At 30.9% G+C, this 16,243-nt stretch overlaps 3 protein-coding genes across 3 annotated transcripts; all 3 read right to left on the bottom strand.

Annotated features, from left to right (window-relative positions):
• Positions 1-246: 246 nt before the first annotated feature.
• Positions 247-1,666, bottom strand: LOC139776418 (lectizyme-like). The gene is made up of 3 exons (XM_071713049.1): positions 1,377-1,666; positions 574-880; positions 247-473 (listed from the first exon to the last, which is right to left on the bottom strand). Exons 1-3 carry the CDS (start codon positions 1,655-1,657, stop codon positions 309-311), a joined length of 753 nt encoding a protein of 250 aa, XP_071569150.1. The 5' UTR covers positions 1,658-1,666; the 3' UTR covers positions 247-308.
• A 3,564-nt stretch (positions 1,667-5,230) lies between these two features.
• Positions 5,231-8,783, bottom strand: LOC139776417 (trypsin-1). The gene is made up of 4 exons (XM_071713048.1): positions 8,689-8,783; positions 7,949-8,243; positions 6,005-6,305; positions 5,231-5,643 (listed from the first exon to the last, which is right to left on the bottom strand). Exons 1-4 carry the CDS (start codon positions 8,729-8,731, stop codon positions 5,482-5,484), a joined length of 801 nt encoding a protein of 266 aa, XP_071569149.1. The 5' UTR covers positions 8,732-8,783; the 3' UTR covers positions 5,231-5,481.
• A 339-nt stretch (positions 8,784-9,122) lies between these two features.
• LOC139776416 (carboxypeptidase A2) lies at positions 9,123-15,320 on the bottom strand. Its single transcript, XM_071713046.1, has 9 exons — positions 14,582-15,320; positions 12,839-13,243; positions 12,657-12,756; positions 11,991-12,096; positions 11,585-11,746; positions 11,102-11,315; positions 10,529-10,759; positions 10,200-10,384; positions 9,123-10,017 (listed from the first exon to the last, which is right to left on the bottom strand). Exons 1-9 carry the CDS (start codon positions 14,866-14,868, stop codon positions 9,842-9,844), a joined length of 1,866 nt encoding a protein of 621 aa, XP_071569147.1. The 5' UTR covers positions 14,869-15,320; the 3' UTR covers positions 9,123-9,841.
• Positions 15,321-16,243: the final 923 nt, after the last annotated feature.

Genomic DNA, 16,243 nt, shown 5'->3' with positions numbered 1-16,243 from the left:
AACAAGCTCAGAATTAAGAACTAAAATGTTATAGAATTAAATTATTTAAATTAGATATTTAAATTACGTAATATACTTATGTAAGAAAATAAACTAAAATAATAAAGTAATGCAATTAGTTTTTTCTTAACAATTTGATCGAAGCTTTGATATTTAACAAACTACTTAAATTAGTTTTTATTTGATGTAGGTTCGGAATAAAAAATATCATTGTTCATTTATGCTGCATATTTATTTACGTTGAATAATATGTAATATATAATAATTCGTCATCGGTATACAGTGATACGTCGTCAATTTTGCCGTCATTAATAACTACGAATTTTCTGCGCAATCCAATCATTGAATTTGGACACTCTGGTGTACACGGATGGCGCGCCTGGAGTACCGCATGGAATAATACCCCAAGATACTATTCCAGTGAGCACCGGCTTTTGTCCATTGTACGAGACTAGAGGGCCACCGGAGTCACCCTAAAAGTGGTATTAAAGATTTTGATTAAATCGCCACGTTAATAGGCGACGTTACTCTGCTACGGTGATTTACTAAATTTATTGAACGTCTGGAACTTACACTGCATGCGGAGATTTCATCGTACAATGGCCCAGTGCAGACATTGGTTTCATGAACGGGAGAAGATCCAGTCAAGCGCACGACGGATTCGTGACAAACATCGCGATCGACGTACTCCTTCTGAACGTGCTGAAGTATTTCTGGCATTTCCGGGAAATGGCTTCTCGAGGTGGAGCCCCATCCAGCAAGCCATGCCTCTCCCGATGGGTCACTTTCTGGTGATGCCAACTCGATGGCTTGTACTCGGTTCGTCAACTTCAATGGGGACGCAAGCTTAAGCAGACCAATGTCATATGGGCCAACACCACTGAAATTTAGAAAATCAATACAAATATAAAATTATATATTTATTAATAACGAACCTTTAAAGATAATTATGTTTAAACTAATATTAGAAGAATTGTAGTATTAGTGGAAAAATAATAATAATCTACATCAGAGTTGACGGAAATATTTTGTATATATAAAACATAACAGATTTCGAGATTTATTTCATGCATCATCGCTTATCTGAGATATAGTTTTCCGTGCTTCATCACTTATCTGATATACAGTTTTTCTAATCGTAAATATTAAGTGATAACCGAAATATCAATATGCTGCGTCATTATTAGTAATTTTAATTATTGTAATTTATTCTATAGTAGATAGAGCGGCTCTGATTATTGATGCAAAAAGAGACATTATATTCTAGATTGCTAATATACACAATTACAAGTCAATTATAAATACAGCACTAATTATATATTAATCCGAATAAAAACTAATTGTTCGTACTTATTGCTTTTCAACGTTTTACTTACCCTCCATATTTTTCATGTACAAAACCTTGCGAAACTTTGACCGTCTGTTCGTTGGGCTCATTACGTAGAATATTGTGCTTTCCAGCCTTGACGCTAATATAATTTGCAGAAGGAAGTGCTTGAACGCAGTGCGCTGCAGTTATGATCCAGCGCTCGTTCAAAATGGATCCGGCGCAGAAGTGCTGGGAGTATGCGTGAAGGGAAACTATGTACGGGTAAGCACCTTCCGGTGCCTTTTCACCTCCGACTACTTGAGGTGAAAAATGTGGCAAGATCGGCATCTGAAGACCGACTCGGGGTCTCGCTAAAATTTCAATTAATAATATTTAAAAAAATATATTCTCGCCAGAAGAAGTTGATCGTAACACACCAAAGATAGTTCTATGAAATATGATTAGAAAAATTTGTAATAATATAATAAAAACTAAGTCTTGCTTTTTCTTTTGCTTAATAATCCATGAAAGGAAACGATAATTTTACTATTATTTGTATAATAAATTTGAGACTTTTTAATAAGAGTAGTTTCTTATGTGTTGCTTTAGTGTTTATTTTTTAAATAGAACTTAATGGGTTTATCCAAATTATATGTGTTGTAGAAATCAAGAAAATTGACTTACCTGCGATCGCCACTGCTAGGAGAGCAAAGGATACGATTGCTTTGGAAAACATTTCGCTGATTGATGTCAAACCCACGAATTGAGGGTATTTTATACTCGTTTCATGGAGTACATCCATATGATATCTGAACGATCAATGATGACGCTTCGCTGATAATCCATTGTAATCTACGAAAATTCGTTTACGATAAGAAAGATTTACTGAAGACAGTCTTACGACTTAATTGTATTGATATCAATATTGAATCAAATAGTACGTCGCAGCTAATTTTAACGAACAATGCTACTAGTCCTATATATATATTGTGTATATCGTCAATATAACAAAATCTGTACAATTAATTCAGCGATAACAAATGGCTTCTTTAAAATTAGATACACTGATATAAAATGTATAAATGTATAAGTTTACAGTTACATAAAAAAAGAAAATGTATTATTTATCCACATTTTATATTTAAAATTTAATTTATTTATTTACTCACCTTAATCAATCTTTTTTTTTAATAGAAAAAAGGACTTATCAATAAGTTAAACAAGAATATCAGCTAAGACAATAATATTAAGAAATGCATATTAAAATTAATAATGCATATTTTAATTATTCTGATAATGGTCGTAACTTTGAAATTAATTAAATTTAACAAGAAACAATAAATATAACAATAATAAAAATTATTATTAATTAGAAATTAATCTTTCTTATTTGTTATTTGTTTCAATATTGTTTAAATCACTGTTTTAACATGCTAATCAAGTATAAAAGTTATTTAAATAATAATAATAATAAAACATTTTTTTAGCTTTAACCAATTAAGCTACAATTCAATTATGATGGATCATCCAGTAGATAAACTTCTTGTATTGTCGTTATCTGATTATGATCAATCATTATCCCTCAACAAAAATATGTAAAAAATTCGGAAAAACAGTAATCCGGTTTATGATAGAGAGAGTGGATTTATTTTTGATTTATTTATTTATCAAGATTGTCTGTGATAAAAACGTACTTCCCGGTTTCGGGTCAATGGAATAAAGAGTTTAGATTATGAAGAAAATAATTATGGAGGGGATAAAAGCATAAAAGCCCGAATTACCTCTTTCTGCGAAATATTTTGTTTGTTTATTTCTTTCTGTCATTTACTTTCAACGAACCACTCTGCACTGTAAGTACAATTTCAACTTATTACAGATATGAGATAATATAAGCAATTATAATTAATCAAATTAATTATATAAACAAATTTAAATATATTTAAGTTAACATTTCTCATCGTCAATGCAGAAAACAATGCCTATTATATGTAGATATATATAATGCACTGTATATATATATATATTTTTTTTTTTTTGAGATCAAAGATATTTTGTAACATTTATATATATATATATATATATATATCTATATATATAAAATAGAATGTCTGTATGTATGTATGTATGTATGTATGTATGTTCTTTATACACTCTTGAACTATTTGACCGAATTTTTACCAAAAATATATGAAATAGGGGTAGAATTTTCCGGGGAGTGTTATAGAGTGTATAGTTTTTTGTTACCGATCTTTTTGGGAACCGGTATCCGAAATTTTTCCAATTTTTTGGGAAATAATTGACCGAATTTCAAAGAATTGTATGTAAAATAGGGGTAGAATTTTCCGGGGAGTGGCATAAAGTGTATAATTTTTCGTTACCAATCTTTTTGGAAAACGGTATCAGAAATTTTTCGAATTTTTCGGGAATTAATTGATCGAATCTTAAAGAATTGTATATAAAACAGGGGTAGAATTTCCCGGGGAGTGTTATAAACTGTATAGTTTTTTGTTACCGATCTTTTGGGAACCGATTACGAAATTTTTCCAATTTTTTAAGAAATAAATTGAGTGAATTTCAAAGAATTGTATACGACGGAATTGAACTTTAGTCGATAAAAAAGTGATATTTTTCAATTTATAGCATTTTTGTAGATTGGTGTGTATATGTATGTTTGTTTAAGGAGGTTCAATGGCTACAAAAAAATGCAGCCAGTTTCATGAAATTTTAATATGTTGTTCTGGAATGCAAAATAGAATTATATGAATTTTTGGGGAATTTTTCACCGTCCCGTTTTGAAAAAAATCTACTAAAAATCCAGCGGATGAGTCAGGCTACTATGACTCGGCGAATTAATATACATTATACTGTACATCTTATTTACCAATACAAGGTAAATTAACTCCAATGCTTAATAGTTTATACTTTATAAAATATTAATTTAATTTTTTTTTATATCAGTGATAAATAAATTATGCTTATGCATAGGAAAAGTTGCATTCATAAAATGCGCTTGCTGCAAATTAGTAATGTGTTTCTATGATAGATAGCAGTGAAAAACGTTTATGCATTGTGACTATAATATTAATAGTGTACAAATTAAAAGTTTTAACACCGAAGATTAATTGTCGTCTAACATATTTTTGTTAATTTTGATGTACTTCTTTGTGTAATGTCACCATAATTTTATTTTTCTTATTTATAATACATAAATAAACGTTGCTTTGCAGAATTTTAAAACAATTACGCACACGAAGAATTTTAAACATTAATATTTTATAAGTTATTGATCATTCATGATGATTCATAAGTGAATGAGGTGTACTATAACATATTAAAAATTTAGTAAAATTAAAGGAGTCTAGGGTTGGTTGTCCGCTTGTAAGACATTCTTTGTTATGATGCATACTTTCAGAGATAATAGCTCGTAACACTTTATATGCCGCAATTTACACTTTGCACTTTGCCTTTAGCTTTTTTTTTATATCTTATTTATAAGTTTATAACAAATAATAGTACAACAGTTATATACAACAGTTTTTAACAAGTATTAAAAATAATTATATTCGGTAATATCTGTTTTACGAATAAGAGCAAATTAATCGTTAAATTCTATGTACAATATAATTTATATGTATAAATATAAATTAATGTTCTTCAATCTTGTTAACAAGCTCAGAATTAAGAACTAAAATATGTTATAGAATTAAATTATTTAAATTAGATATTTAAATTATACAATATACTTATGTAAGAAAATAAACTAAAATATTAAAGTAATGCAATTAGTTTTTTCTTATCAAGAATTTGATCGAAGCTTTGATATTTAACATTTATAGACAGAAGGTTAAAAAGTTACTATCCACCTTTTTAATTGTTTTCCCTTTTTATTTAGGATTTAAATAAAGAATGTACAAATTGTGATTAATCATGTATAATAATTTGTTTATTTTTAACAGTTTAACATTATGTAAAATGTAACAATATTGTTCTCAGTATTCATTAGCTAATTTTAATAGTTGTTAGCACGCGCGCGATCTTTTTTTAATTTATAAATTAGAAATATTGTAATAAAATATCGATATAGAATTATGTTTTGAAATACAATATTAATTATTACATTAATCAGTAACAGATGGTGGATTAATAATATTATTAATATTAATTAATATTAATTAAAGCGACGTTTTCGACTTAATCCAAGTGATGTAGGAAGCTACACGGGTATAGACCGAAGGCATGCGATTGACACCGCACGGGTAGACTCCCCATGAAACGATACCGACTTGAGTGGGAGTGTTATTTTCTAATTGAACCAATGGACCGCCAGAGTCACCCTATAAGAAAGATATTTAATTAGTAAAGATATTGTGCAAAGAAAATATGTTTTGCATTTAATTATCTAATTCTCTTTGTTGCTGCAACACTAATAACAAATTTAAAAATATAATATACAGATTATATACAATATATGTGTATTAAATATTATAATATAACTTTACAATATTTCTAGATGGAGATTAAAACAAAAAGACAATGCCATTTTGTGGAATAGATTAACAAAGTAACTGATTGAATAGATAATACTGGCATTAATAATGTAAAATTAATAAATATATAATATTCTCTTTATAATTATAATTTTGGCAATTGTTACTCTGATTGTAAGAAGACGTAGAAAGTTAAAATTGGACTTACGGAACAAGCTGATATTTCCCCAATAGCATCAGTGCAGATCATGGTATCTGTGACTTTTGGTGTGTCATTTGGTGGGAATTTAGCCTGACAAGATTCACTGTCCAATAAAGGAACAGTAACTTTTTGGAGAACCTTGGGGAGTTTTGGAAGCAATCTCTTGGAGATGGAGCCCCATCCAGAAAGCACAGCATTTCCAGTTCGTACCTCGTTTTCTTTCGGTAAGTTAACAGCGGATACTCTCTCGTTGAGAACGAGAGGAGTTTTCAGTTTCAGAACAGCAATGTCATATGGAGCAACACCTCTGAAAAAAGCAGTACGAGTCAATCCAAAATATCGTAATCACATTCCAGACGCGTTAGGTATGTTATCAGTTGAGAAAATGTGAATTCCGATTGTGAAAGGCTTATCAAAAACAATGATGATATTGTAACATGATATAGATTGTAGATTGTGAACTAATGATTGCATGTGATAAGTCCGTGATGAGTATATTTTTAAAATCTTGAAAAAAAATTAAATTTATATATATCTATCATATTTCAAAATTGTTTCCAAACAACTTATAATATTTCAGATATAATCTATATTCGTGATATTTTGTAGCATAAATAAATCAATAACATTTTAAATAATATACATAGAAAATAATGTCTTCGTATTATAATATTTTCATGAATAAGTACGTTTTAATCATGTTAAACAATTTTGTAACTCCGTTATAAATCACATATTTTTATAATTTTCGGAGTCACGTACAATTATTATGAGATGATATTAATTAAATCTTTGTATTATAGTTTTTTAAACTATCTTTTGTCAAAATAAATGTCAAAAATACTAATCTTGTTTTCTTATTTAACTGCAAATTTATATAACATTTAACAAAATAATTTAGGTAGAAGTACATTAACACGTTCAATGCGGATATCGCAGTTCCGCGTTTACAAAAAAGTTGCTTGATTTAAATAATATAGTGATAAAGACATATAAATATCTATAACTAGCTGGTTACCCGGGCTTCGCCCGGGCGTCGTTTTTCTTCAAACGACTTCATTTGATTTAAAGTCGATTTAAAATCGAACCACATAAATGTTTTCTTTGATTGAACATGTCGTAACCGGTCTTTTTCTACTCGAGTTTCACACTATTGAGTCATTTCCGCTTTTCCGATATTTCACTTACCGATCAACGACTTGGTTTTCCCGGGTATTTTGTCGGGAATTTCGAAATTGCTCGCTCGCGATGTACACAGAACCTCGATATTTCACTTACCGATAACCGATTTTCCAGGGCATTTTTTAAGTTTTAACTAAGGTTTTAACTAAATCGATAAATCGGTAGATTAATGTAAAATTAAATTATTAAAATTTTTGAACCTGTTTCAACAAAAGCGGACCGGTTTTAACTAAATCAATAAATCGGTAGATTAATGTAAAATTAAATTATTCCGGCTTCCAAAAAATTGGTAACGAAAAATTATACACTTTATAGCACTCCCCGGAAAATTCTACCCCTGTTTCATATATAATTCTTTAAGATTCGGTCAATTATTTCCCGAAAAATTGGAAAAATTTTGGATACCGGTTCCCAAAAAGATCGGTAACAAAAAACTATACACTCTATAACACTCCCCGGAAAATTCTACCCCTATTTTATATACTTTTGGTAAAAATTCGGTCGAATAGTTTAAGAGTGTATAAAGAACATACATACATACATACACAGACATTCTATTTTATATATATAGATAGATTATAGACATCTAAATGTCTATATTGCTGACAAATTATTTATATACATTTAAAAATTTAGTTTTAGTAGTAAAACTAAAAAAATTTAGAAGCAATGAACGTGTTAAAAGGGAACTATAATTATTTATAGTTAATTATAGTTTTAATTTCTCAAATATTTATTTTCAACTGCAAATAAAAATAATGGACATACCCTGGATAGTTTTCGTGGACGTAGGCCTTAGCGACGTCAACTTCTTGCTGAGTAGATTCAACTTCCGTAAGATAATGCTTGCCAGCGAAGACTTTAAGCCTACCAAGTTTCAAGACACAGTGTCCAGCAGTTAAGACGAAATTCTCGTTTATAATGGAACCACCACATGAATGACTAAAAGGAATTAAGGGTGGAAGACCCCATCGAACAGAGACTTGATAAGGGAATTCACCCGGTGTGGCATCCTCTCCATCGGTAATCCTGGGTTTCAGGCCGAATGGGACGGCCAGACACGCTATAAAAATGATTAAAAATGCTTTTAATGCATAGTTCTTTTAGAATCACAGTGAAACTTTTGTAACGTTTACTAAATATTTTAATTTTATAATGTGTTTAGCATTATTTTTATTTTTTTAGAATATATAACACTATTTTAAAAATAAATCTTTCGTTTAAAAGCGCACTATTCTATATATTTGTATAATTATTAGGAAACTTTTTATCAAATGTCTTTTTATTTATTAAATGTTTTTTCAGAAATGGCTAATATATATATATTTGATATAATTCTAAAAAAAATTTGCACTCTGCATATTGGCTGTGATATTATATTCAAAAATATAAAATATACAAATTTTATTTCTATTAAAAAAATTGTAAGAAAAAATCTTAAGTATATGTATGTATTGTATATTGTATATTTTATATAAAGTACAAAAAATAATTGTGTGTGTACTTACCCTGGAATACCAAAACAATAGCTAAAAGGCTCCGAATCAACATTGTCGGTATGTTAGCTCAATAGAACCTAGGCACAAGATGAATCTGAACAAGATCTTACGGCTTATATACTGTGAAATAACTCACACTATCTCGCGATAAGGTATGCGTGTCTTTTAGATTAACCTTGATAACGCAATTTCTTCTTGTACACGTAGATAAGCATGCACTGACCACACACTTTCTTTATCATTAATTTGTCCCTTAAAGAAAAGGCATCTTCTGAATAATTAATCTTTATAATCCCATATTAAAGTAAATTAACGTTAGTCTCGATTTTATTATGTAGTTATTTCATATTAAAAATGTATCCGCATTTTTATATTATAATAGAAATGCTTTTATTTATTGTATGTAGAAATTTATTTCCATCTTTATATCATAGTAAAAACACTTTTATTTTTTGTATGTATTTTATAATATATTTAAATTAAAATAAGACTTAATGTATTATTATTTGTACAAAAGAACTCGGTATTAATAAAATAAATACATTCATTATGTTATATATTACACTTTTTCTCTTCACTAAATATAATTCTGTATATCACGAAAACATACTTCACATAATCTACAAAGAAAAATGTACAAAAATAAAATAAATCTAAGATAGCTGCAAATCTTACACACAATTTAGTCAAAACTGTTTAGTCAAAACAGTTTTTAAAATATAATCTTTTATTTAATTTAATTACATAGCGACTTTTCTAAAAAATATACAAAGATACAATACAAAGATGTAACTTAGGGAGACTTAATGGGAAACTTAAAATCAGCTATTACAACATCTCATTTCATTGTAACTCGACAATCAATGATATCATAACAGAAAACAATGATATAATGCATCCAATTCAATGTAAATTTATCTTTCATCGCTATCTCTTGTAACTCATTTAATTTATTTCGATAACAATACGAGTGTTGATTTCTCAGTACGAATGCCCTATGTACCCTGTCCATCGATGTCCAAAATTGCGCAAAAATGACGTGTGCGTAAAATCCCACATTTCTGTGATTCACAAAGGGCATTGATCCAGTTTCCATTATCTGGATCGAAGAAAGAACGTTCAGACGCTTAAGTGCGCATCAGAAGTGCGCGAAACGTGGATTTCACGTGTTGCAGGTAACTAAGCGTGCGATCGCCCGGATCCCTGCCCAGATCTCGCGCGCAGTCGGAACTATTTGATTAGCCGGTAATAGGAATCCGTACGTTCCGCGATCACGTAGTTCCACCGTGTACGCATACTTTATCGAAGCAACGCCTTTAGCCCAGTCGTCAGACGCTCCTGCAAACAGAAAAGTTTTTTCTCCTTGACGTGACATATTGCGAAGTCGAATCTCGCTATCAACTTAATTATCTTGATATCGGATTTTCGTAATAGCCGTAAATCAGCGCATTAAATCTTTCATATAAATCAATTTAAAGTGTGTATTAAAAGTGAATTAAGTAACATAATTAAATTCGTACCAGAAGTCGGATACATCAGTTCCGCTGACGGTCCAAGTTGATAATTAGTGCCGTGAACTTTCGTGATCGCGTTAATTGCCTTTTTCGCTACACTCATCAAATCGGAGTAATCCGGCGGTTTCGAACGTGTGTAACTCCACGGTACCAGCCACATTTGCGAATAAGAATGCAGAGTCAAGTACATTCTGAAAACGTAAGTTTAGTATTTATAGTATTAGAAAATGCTTAAAAATTAAAATCTTAATTAATAAAATTGAAAAGTTAAAATAAAATACGTTCGAACGATAAAATTAAATTCATTAAGCATTAATTTGACATTTATAGCGTACCGAATATGTTGCTTGTTCGCCATAATGTAATCCGCCATGGCCTTCGTTTCGGGTTCGGAAAAGGCGTAAGGCCCGGAATATGTTTCCTGGCAGGGATCTGAACTGGCACCTCCTTCTTTCTCTTCGCCCCAGTGGTATGCAAAATTTCGATTCGGATCGACTCCTTCGCATGTAGTCCATAACCATCTGGCATAGTGTGTTACGAACTGTAATAAATTGGAAGGCGTGTATCTAGAAAAGAAGATCACGCACCGTTTCAGTTTAGCAACACGCGAGGCTCTCAAAATTATTTGCGTTGTATGAATATTGATTATATAATAGGCATTATAAAAAAATGTTTTTTAATCCAGACAGTTTTGATCTCCTTATCTTAAAATAAAATAAAAAATCTTATCGTTTGCAATCTAATCTCTCTAACACTTCTCTTAATATATATAGCTCTCGACAAATACGTATAATGAGATCATACGTATAATGAGTAAATATTACTGACGTTAATCGATTAATTAAGACTCTGGAGACAATTGAAGTGGCGTTCAAGTGGCAGACTTATCTTCAGACTTCTCTCCTCACCTACTGTCGTTTTGGCTTTCCACGTGATTGCTTCTGGTTTTCCGCCAAAAGCGGTCGCCGACATGGCTATACTCGTAACCGTCGGGATTCACAACCGGCAGAATCATCCAGTCCGAATTACCCAACAATTTCGTGTAGCTCGAGTTCTTTTCAACCAGTTGACTCAATATGTAGGTCGCCACCGCGGTACCAATCCATTCTCGTCCATGCATGCCTGCGAAGACGATGACGGTTTACCGAAAAGATGATCTAACGGGACGAGGTGTGTGCAAAACGTGGGAATACGGGTTCGACACATCGCCGCGCCGGTGAGAATCGGCTGACCATAATTTTTCATAATTAATTCATAATAAAAAAAATACGTTATATATGACGTTAATAATGAAATTTATTTTTTATTCACAATTATTTTTTAATCTATTTTCGACTTAAATTTTTGTTTGTTTGTATCAAAGGAATGACTATTTTACAAAAGTGACTCACCGGCATCGATCCAAATAGCGGGTTTTCTTTCGCCTTCTTTGTTTAATCCTGCCGAAACCTTCGCCATCTTTATCGGTTGGCCCTCGTAGCTATGTCCAATAGTTATTAACTCTACCAATTTAGGATACCTGAAGGCTAAGTATTCTAAATAGCGTATAATATCTGCGGAAGAAAAGGTCAATTTATATTATATTTAATTAAATTTACTTATTAAATTTTTTCATTTATGTGCATATGTCAAATAAAAAATAGTTTATACAATAAAATTATTCATATATCTACATTAAATTAGTAAAATAAAATATTAAATATTAAATTATATTTTAAATTAATATTTTTTAAACACGTATAGATTAAATCAATTTAGTATACGACGTAAAGAATATCTCGCAATATGCGATTTTACCTGCGTATCGGTGATAACGTTTCCATGTCATCGTGTGGCCTTGAGTGGTGACCAAGTCCTCGCGCTGTTCTTTGGACATCTTCGGATTTTGATAAGAGATCGTTTTCTGTCAATCAAAGAAAGAAAGTTGACTTTTACCAACTACACTCAATTCAGAGTCGCGTTTTAATTGCGTCAATTAATCACGCAGACAATCAGCGAGATTTCTCTTTCCATTTCTAATATATTAGTGACTATCAGTCAATAAATAGGACGCATAAATAACGATTAATATATGCAGTAACGAAAACCTTTGATCCATCATTTTAATATAATAAATGATGATTTATTCGCTACTGTCATGTTACTTTTGTATCTCTGTGCCATAAGAAATATTGAAAAGACCATAAGTAAAGCGTGTCAGTGTTAGATATGGACATCAGCTGTCACTGAAATTTTCCTCCAATGTTTCTTGCAGATAATGAGATACCAGTTATGTACAAATTATTCAACCATATTAAAATGTCAAGTGAGTATTTTCAATTATTAATAATATTAATGTTATCTATATATAGTACTCTTATTAACACAGAAATTAATTTTGTTTAAATTCCATGCACTTTTTAAAGTTCAGTACGATTTAATATTAATGTATATCAAGGTTATAAAATATATCTTTATTTTTACCTGGATGTCCGAGATTAATACTTTGAAGTCAATCTTCTTATCTCTCAAATACTCCTTAACATCGTTTACGAGATCCGGCGCCACGATCATGTCGGCCGTTCTATAAGAAGAAATGTAGCACAGAAATTAAATATATTACATATATTAAATAATTAATCATTACAATAGAAATGAATACAAACCTGTTAGGATTTGGAAAGGACCAAAATTTAATGTCTTCCGGTTCGGCGTCTCTTAAGTCGCGCAGATCCGCAGCTTGACTTTCCGTGTTAGGAAACGCCCTGATTAAATGATAATTTCTATAATTTATTCTGCTGGTACGTGACCGTGAATCCTTTTTCTCGGTACCGACGATACTGTTCACGACTGTGCTGAGCCCGCTCGCTACGACGGACAGCATGGATTCAACGAGGCCAAATAGAGAAAAACCTCTGTAATCATCATCATCATCATCATCACCCCCAGACAACTCTCTGGGCGTGTTTTGAAGCTGATTATTTGCTTCAGCGAATACGAGTCTTTCTTCTTCTCTGCCTTTGGAATTCAAACACAGATGCATTTCTCGATCGTTATGGGTATTCTGCAAACTATATGTCGATTATTACTTCTAACTTATTTTTATGCTGTAAAGTATTCTTTAATATTTTTTATATTAATTATGTTAAAATATTTCGAGGCATTGTTTAAATTATGAAAAAAAAACATATAATATCACTTTGTAAATCTTTGTAAATGTAAAGTTTAAAAAGTTTTATAACTTTTATAATTTAAAAATAATTATTGTGCTTATTATGAATTTTATGATAAATTCCAAATATGATAAGAATACTTTGAATTTATGGAGATTTACAAAAATGCTTAACGGCGTCTTGACGTTCGTGCCACGTGTTTTCTGACTGCCAAGAGCGCCATTCGCATTCGCGTGATCGCGTAAAAAACGCATTGTAGTTTCACCATTAATTACTTCAGCAAAACAACACAATATTCCCATTTTTTCATAATTAACATACTTATGATCTACTTTCTCTTAGTCCCAGTCTACAATAGGTGTTTTAAGCCCTAAGCCCTAAGAAATTGACCAATCACAGTCAATTATTCTCCTCAAATTCAACTGTGATTGAACAATTTCTTAAGGCTTAGGGCTTAAAACACCTATTGTAGACCGGGACTTAGGAAAACTCTCTTAGAAAAACGCTCTAAGAAAAAAATTCTGTAGAAAAAAAATTAGAATGGATAAAACATATGTAGTGAATGAAAAGGCGCATCTTAATTAACATATTTGAATGTTACTTAGCAATAGCAATATGTAAGAATTAATGAATAGAAGTTGCAATAATTGAATTACCTAAATATGGAAAATGACAATAATCACATATTTTCTTACGTAAGAACTTATAAATTTCAATTTGCAATATTTATTGCATTCTTTTGAAGAATTCAATAAACATTAATATAAACTTTAATTCTTTCCTTCTCTTTCTCTCTTTAAAAGGTTTAAGTGTTTTAGAAAGAGACAGAAAGAGAACTTTTAAATAAATATCAACTTAAACTTTTTTTATTCAGAATTCCTGTTATAATTACCTCTCAAAAATCATATTAAAATACACTTATCACTTAAGAACAACATAGTATCGATTTATTTAACTGTTTGACTTTTCTAATAATCTCTGTCTAGACGCAGAATCCTCTGTTAGTCCCGGTCTACAATAGGTGTTTTAAGCCCTAAGCCTTAAAAAATTGTTCAATCACAGTTGAATTTGAGGAGAATAATTGACTATGATTGGTCAATTTCTTAGGGCTTAAGGCTTAAAACACCTATTATAGACGGGCACTTAGTCTTTGAAAATCTTTTCTTAAAATATTATAAAAACTAACTCAATTAACAACTTTATTCAAATTTTTGATCATTCATTAACGACACCAACCCACTTTCCTCATCCAGAACTTTATCTTCCTTGAATATCTTGTTCTCCGAGCGGTCATATTGTGGACGTGTCACCGTGTAATTACCGCGATACGGATTGCTGTTCGCCAAATGCGACATGAGGATTCCCGAAACCCCGAGGATCACGCACAAAATCGACTCGACGCCGGCACACATGGTGTGCTTCGATCGCGCCAGGATGATGCTCGATCGTCTCGAAGGTTCCTCGTTGACTGCAGGCAAACCCGCACTCCGCACCCGGAACCAGTTGCTACGTTGCTGGTTCATACGGGCATGTGAAACACGACGGTTTCACTGTTCTGCCTCACGGGCTTGGATTACGGGATTTCATTTCTGCGCTGTGGTCGCCGTGGATGACGTTCGTTCTTCAATCATGCAGCGGATCGGAGGCCTCGGGGTTAATGGATGGGATATTCGAAGCGTTTGAGAGGTCGATTACATCTATGAACGTCGACTTACGGTGATTTCCATTGATTCGGCTTGATTGATCATTCAATATAACGTATAGATTCTGATAACGTTGCGGTTTGCGGTAGCAGTGAAATCTAAAAAGTAGTAATTAACTGACATTCAATTGATGTTCAACGTGTATGATGTGTCATTATTTTGGTATTAATTATTGGCCTTTCTCGAAAGGAAACGACTTCAAATTTAATAGACATTTGATAAAATAACAGTGATTTGTATATAATGTAAGTTACAAATTCAAATTAATCTATTTAAAATTAATGTCAATCTTTTTTATTTTCTAAAAAATAATTTTCATTACTTTATTTTCAAAGTTTGTATAGACCGTATCATTTAATTTTGGTTTTTTGCACTTAATGTAGAGAAGAAAATTAAAAAAAATCTTTTTATTAACAATTAACAAAATAATAGAACAATATAAGGAAAAACTTTCAAGCTATGCGTATTCCGGTGAATTTGTTTGGTATGGCGAGATGAGTAGTAGGTCAGTAAGTTTGCCGTTAGCAAAACACGTTTTCACGATATCAGTGTTCAAACAACCGTAACTATATGTATTAAATCCACTTCTTTATATACGTAATGGCTTTATGCAATTACTCCAGTTAAAACAACCTGTTTAAAGTTTAAACATCTGAGCACGTGTAAAAAGTATTACGCACATTATATTATTATTAGAAAGTTAACTTCTTTCTATATAATATATGGAGTTCTTCTGTTTTTCACACGTCGATAATTGATAAGAAATATATACAAATATTTACTAGATAAGTCGTTAAAAGAAAATAATAGAATTTATTACAAAACGATAAGATTAATAAAACTCATAACTTTTAATTGTGTGATAAAAATCGAGATTAAACTTTTCCTAAAGTACAACGTGATAAGTTGATAACTCCTTATTACTTTATAATTAAAGTTGACGTAAATTGTATATGTACACGGAAAAAAACAACATTCTTGATTTATAAATATCTTTAGTTTCAACGTGGAAATCTTGAAATAACTTGTTGAATGAAGTCATTTATATAGTTCAATAAAGAAAAAAAAAGTTAAAATTCTTATAAGAATTTTTAGATTGTTGCGTATGTACGAAACAATGACGCGTTAATTTGAGTATATAAGTTTTGATTTGACATTTCTTTTTTTTTCTGTGCATCTGTAGGAGCGGCTTAAA

This window comes from Temnothorax nylanderi, unplaced genomic scaffold (genome assembly GCF_030848795.1).
Source record: "Temnothorax nylanderi isolate EJ_2023f unplaced genomic scaffold, tnyl_v1.0 TNYL_tig0119_pilon, whole genome shotgun sequence".
Classification (NCBI taxonomy): domain Eukaryota; kingdom Metazoa; phylum Arthropoda; class Insecta; order Hymenoptera; family Formicidae; genus Temnothorax; species Temnothorax nylanderi.
Note: the sequence above shows the minus strand (reverse complement) of the source record. Positions and strands in the feature narration are given on the sequence as shown.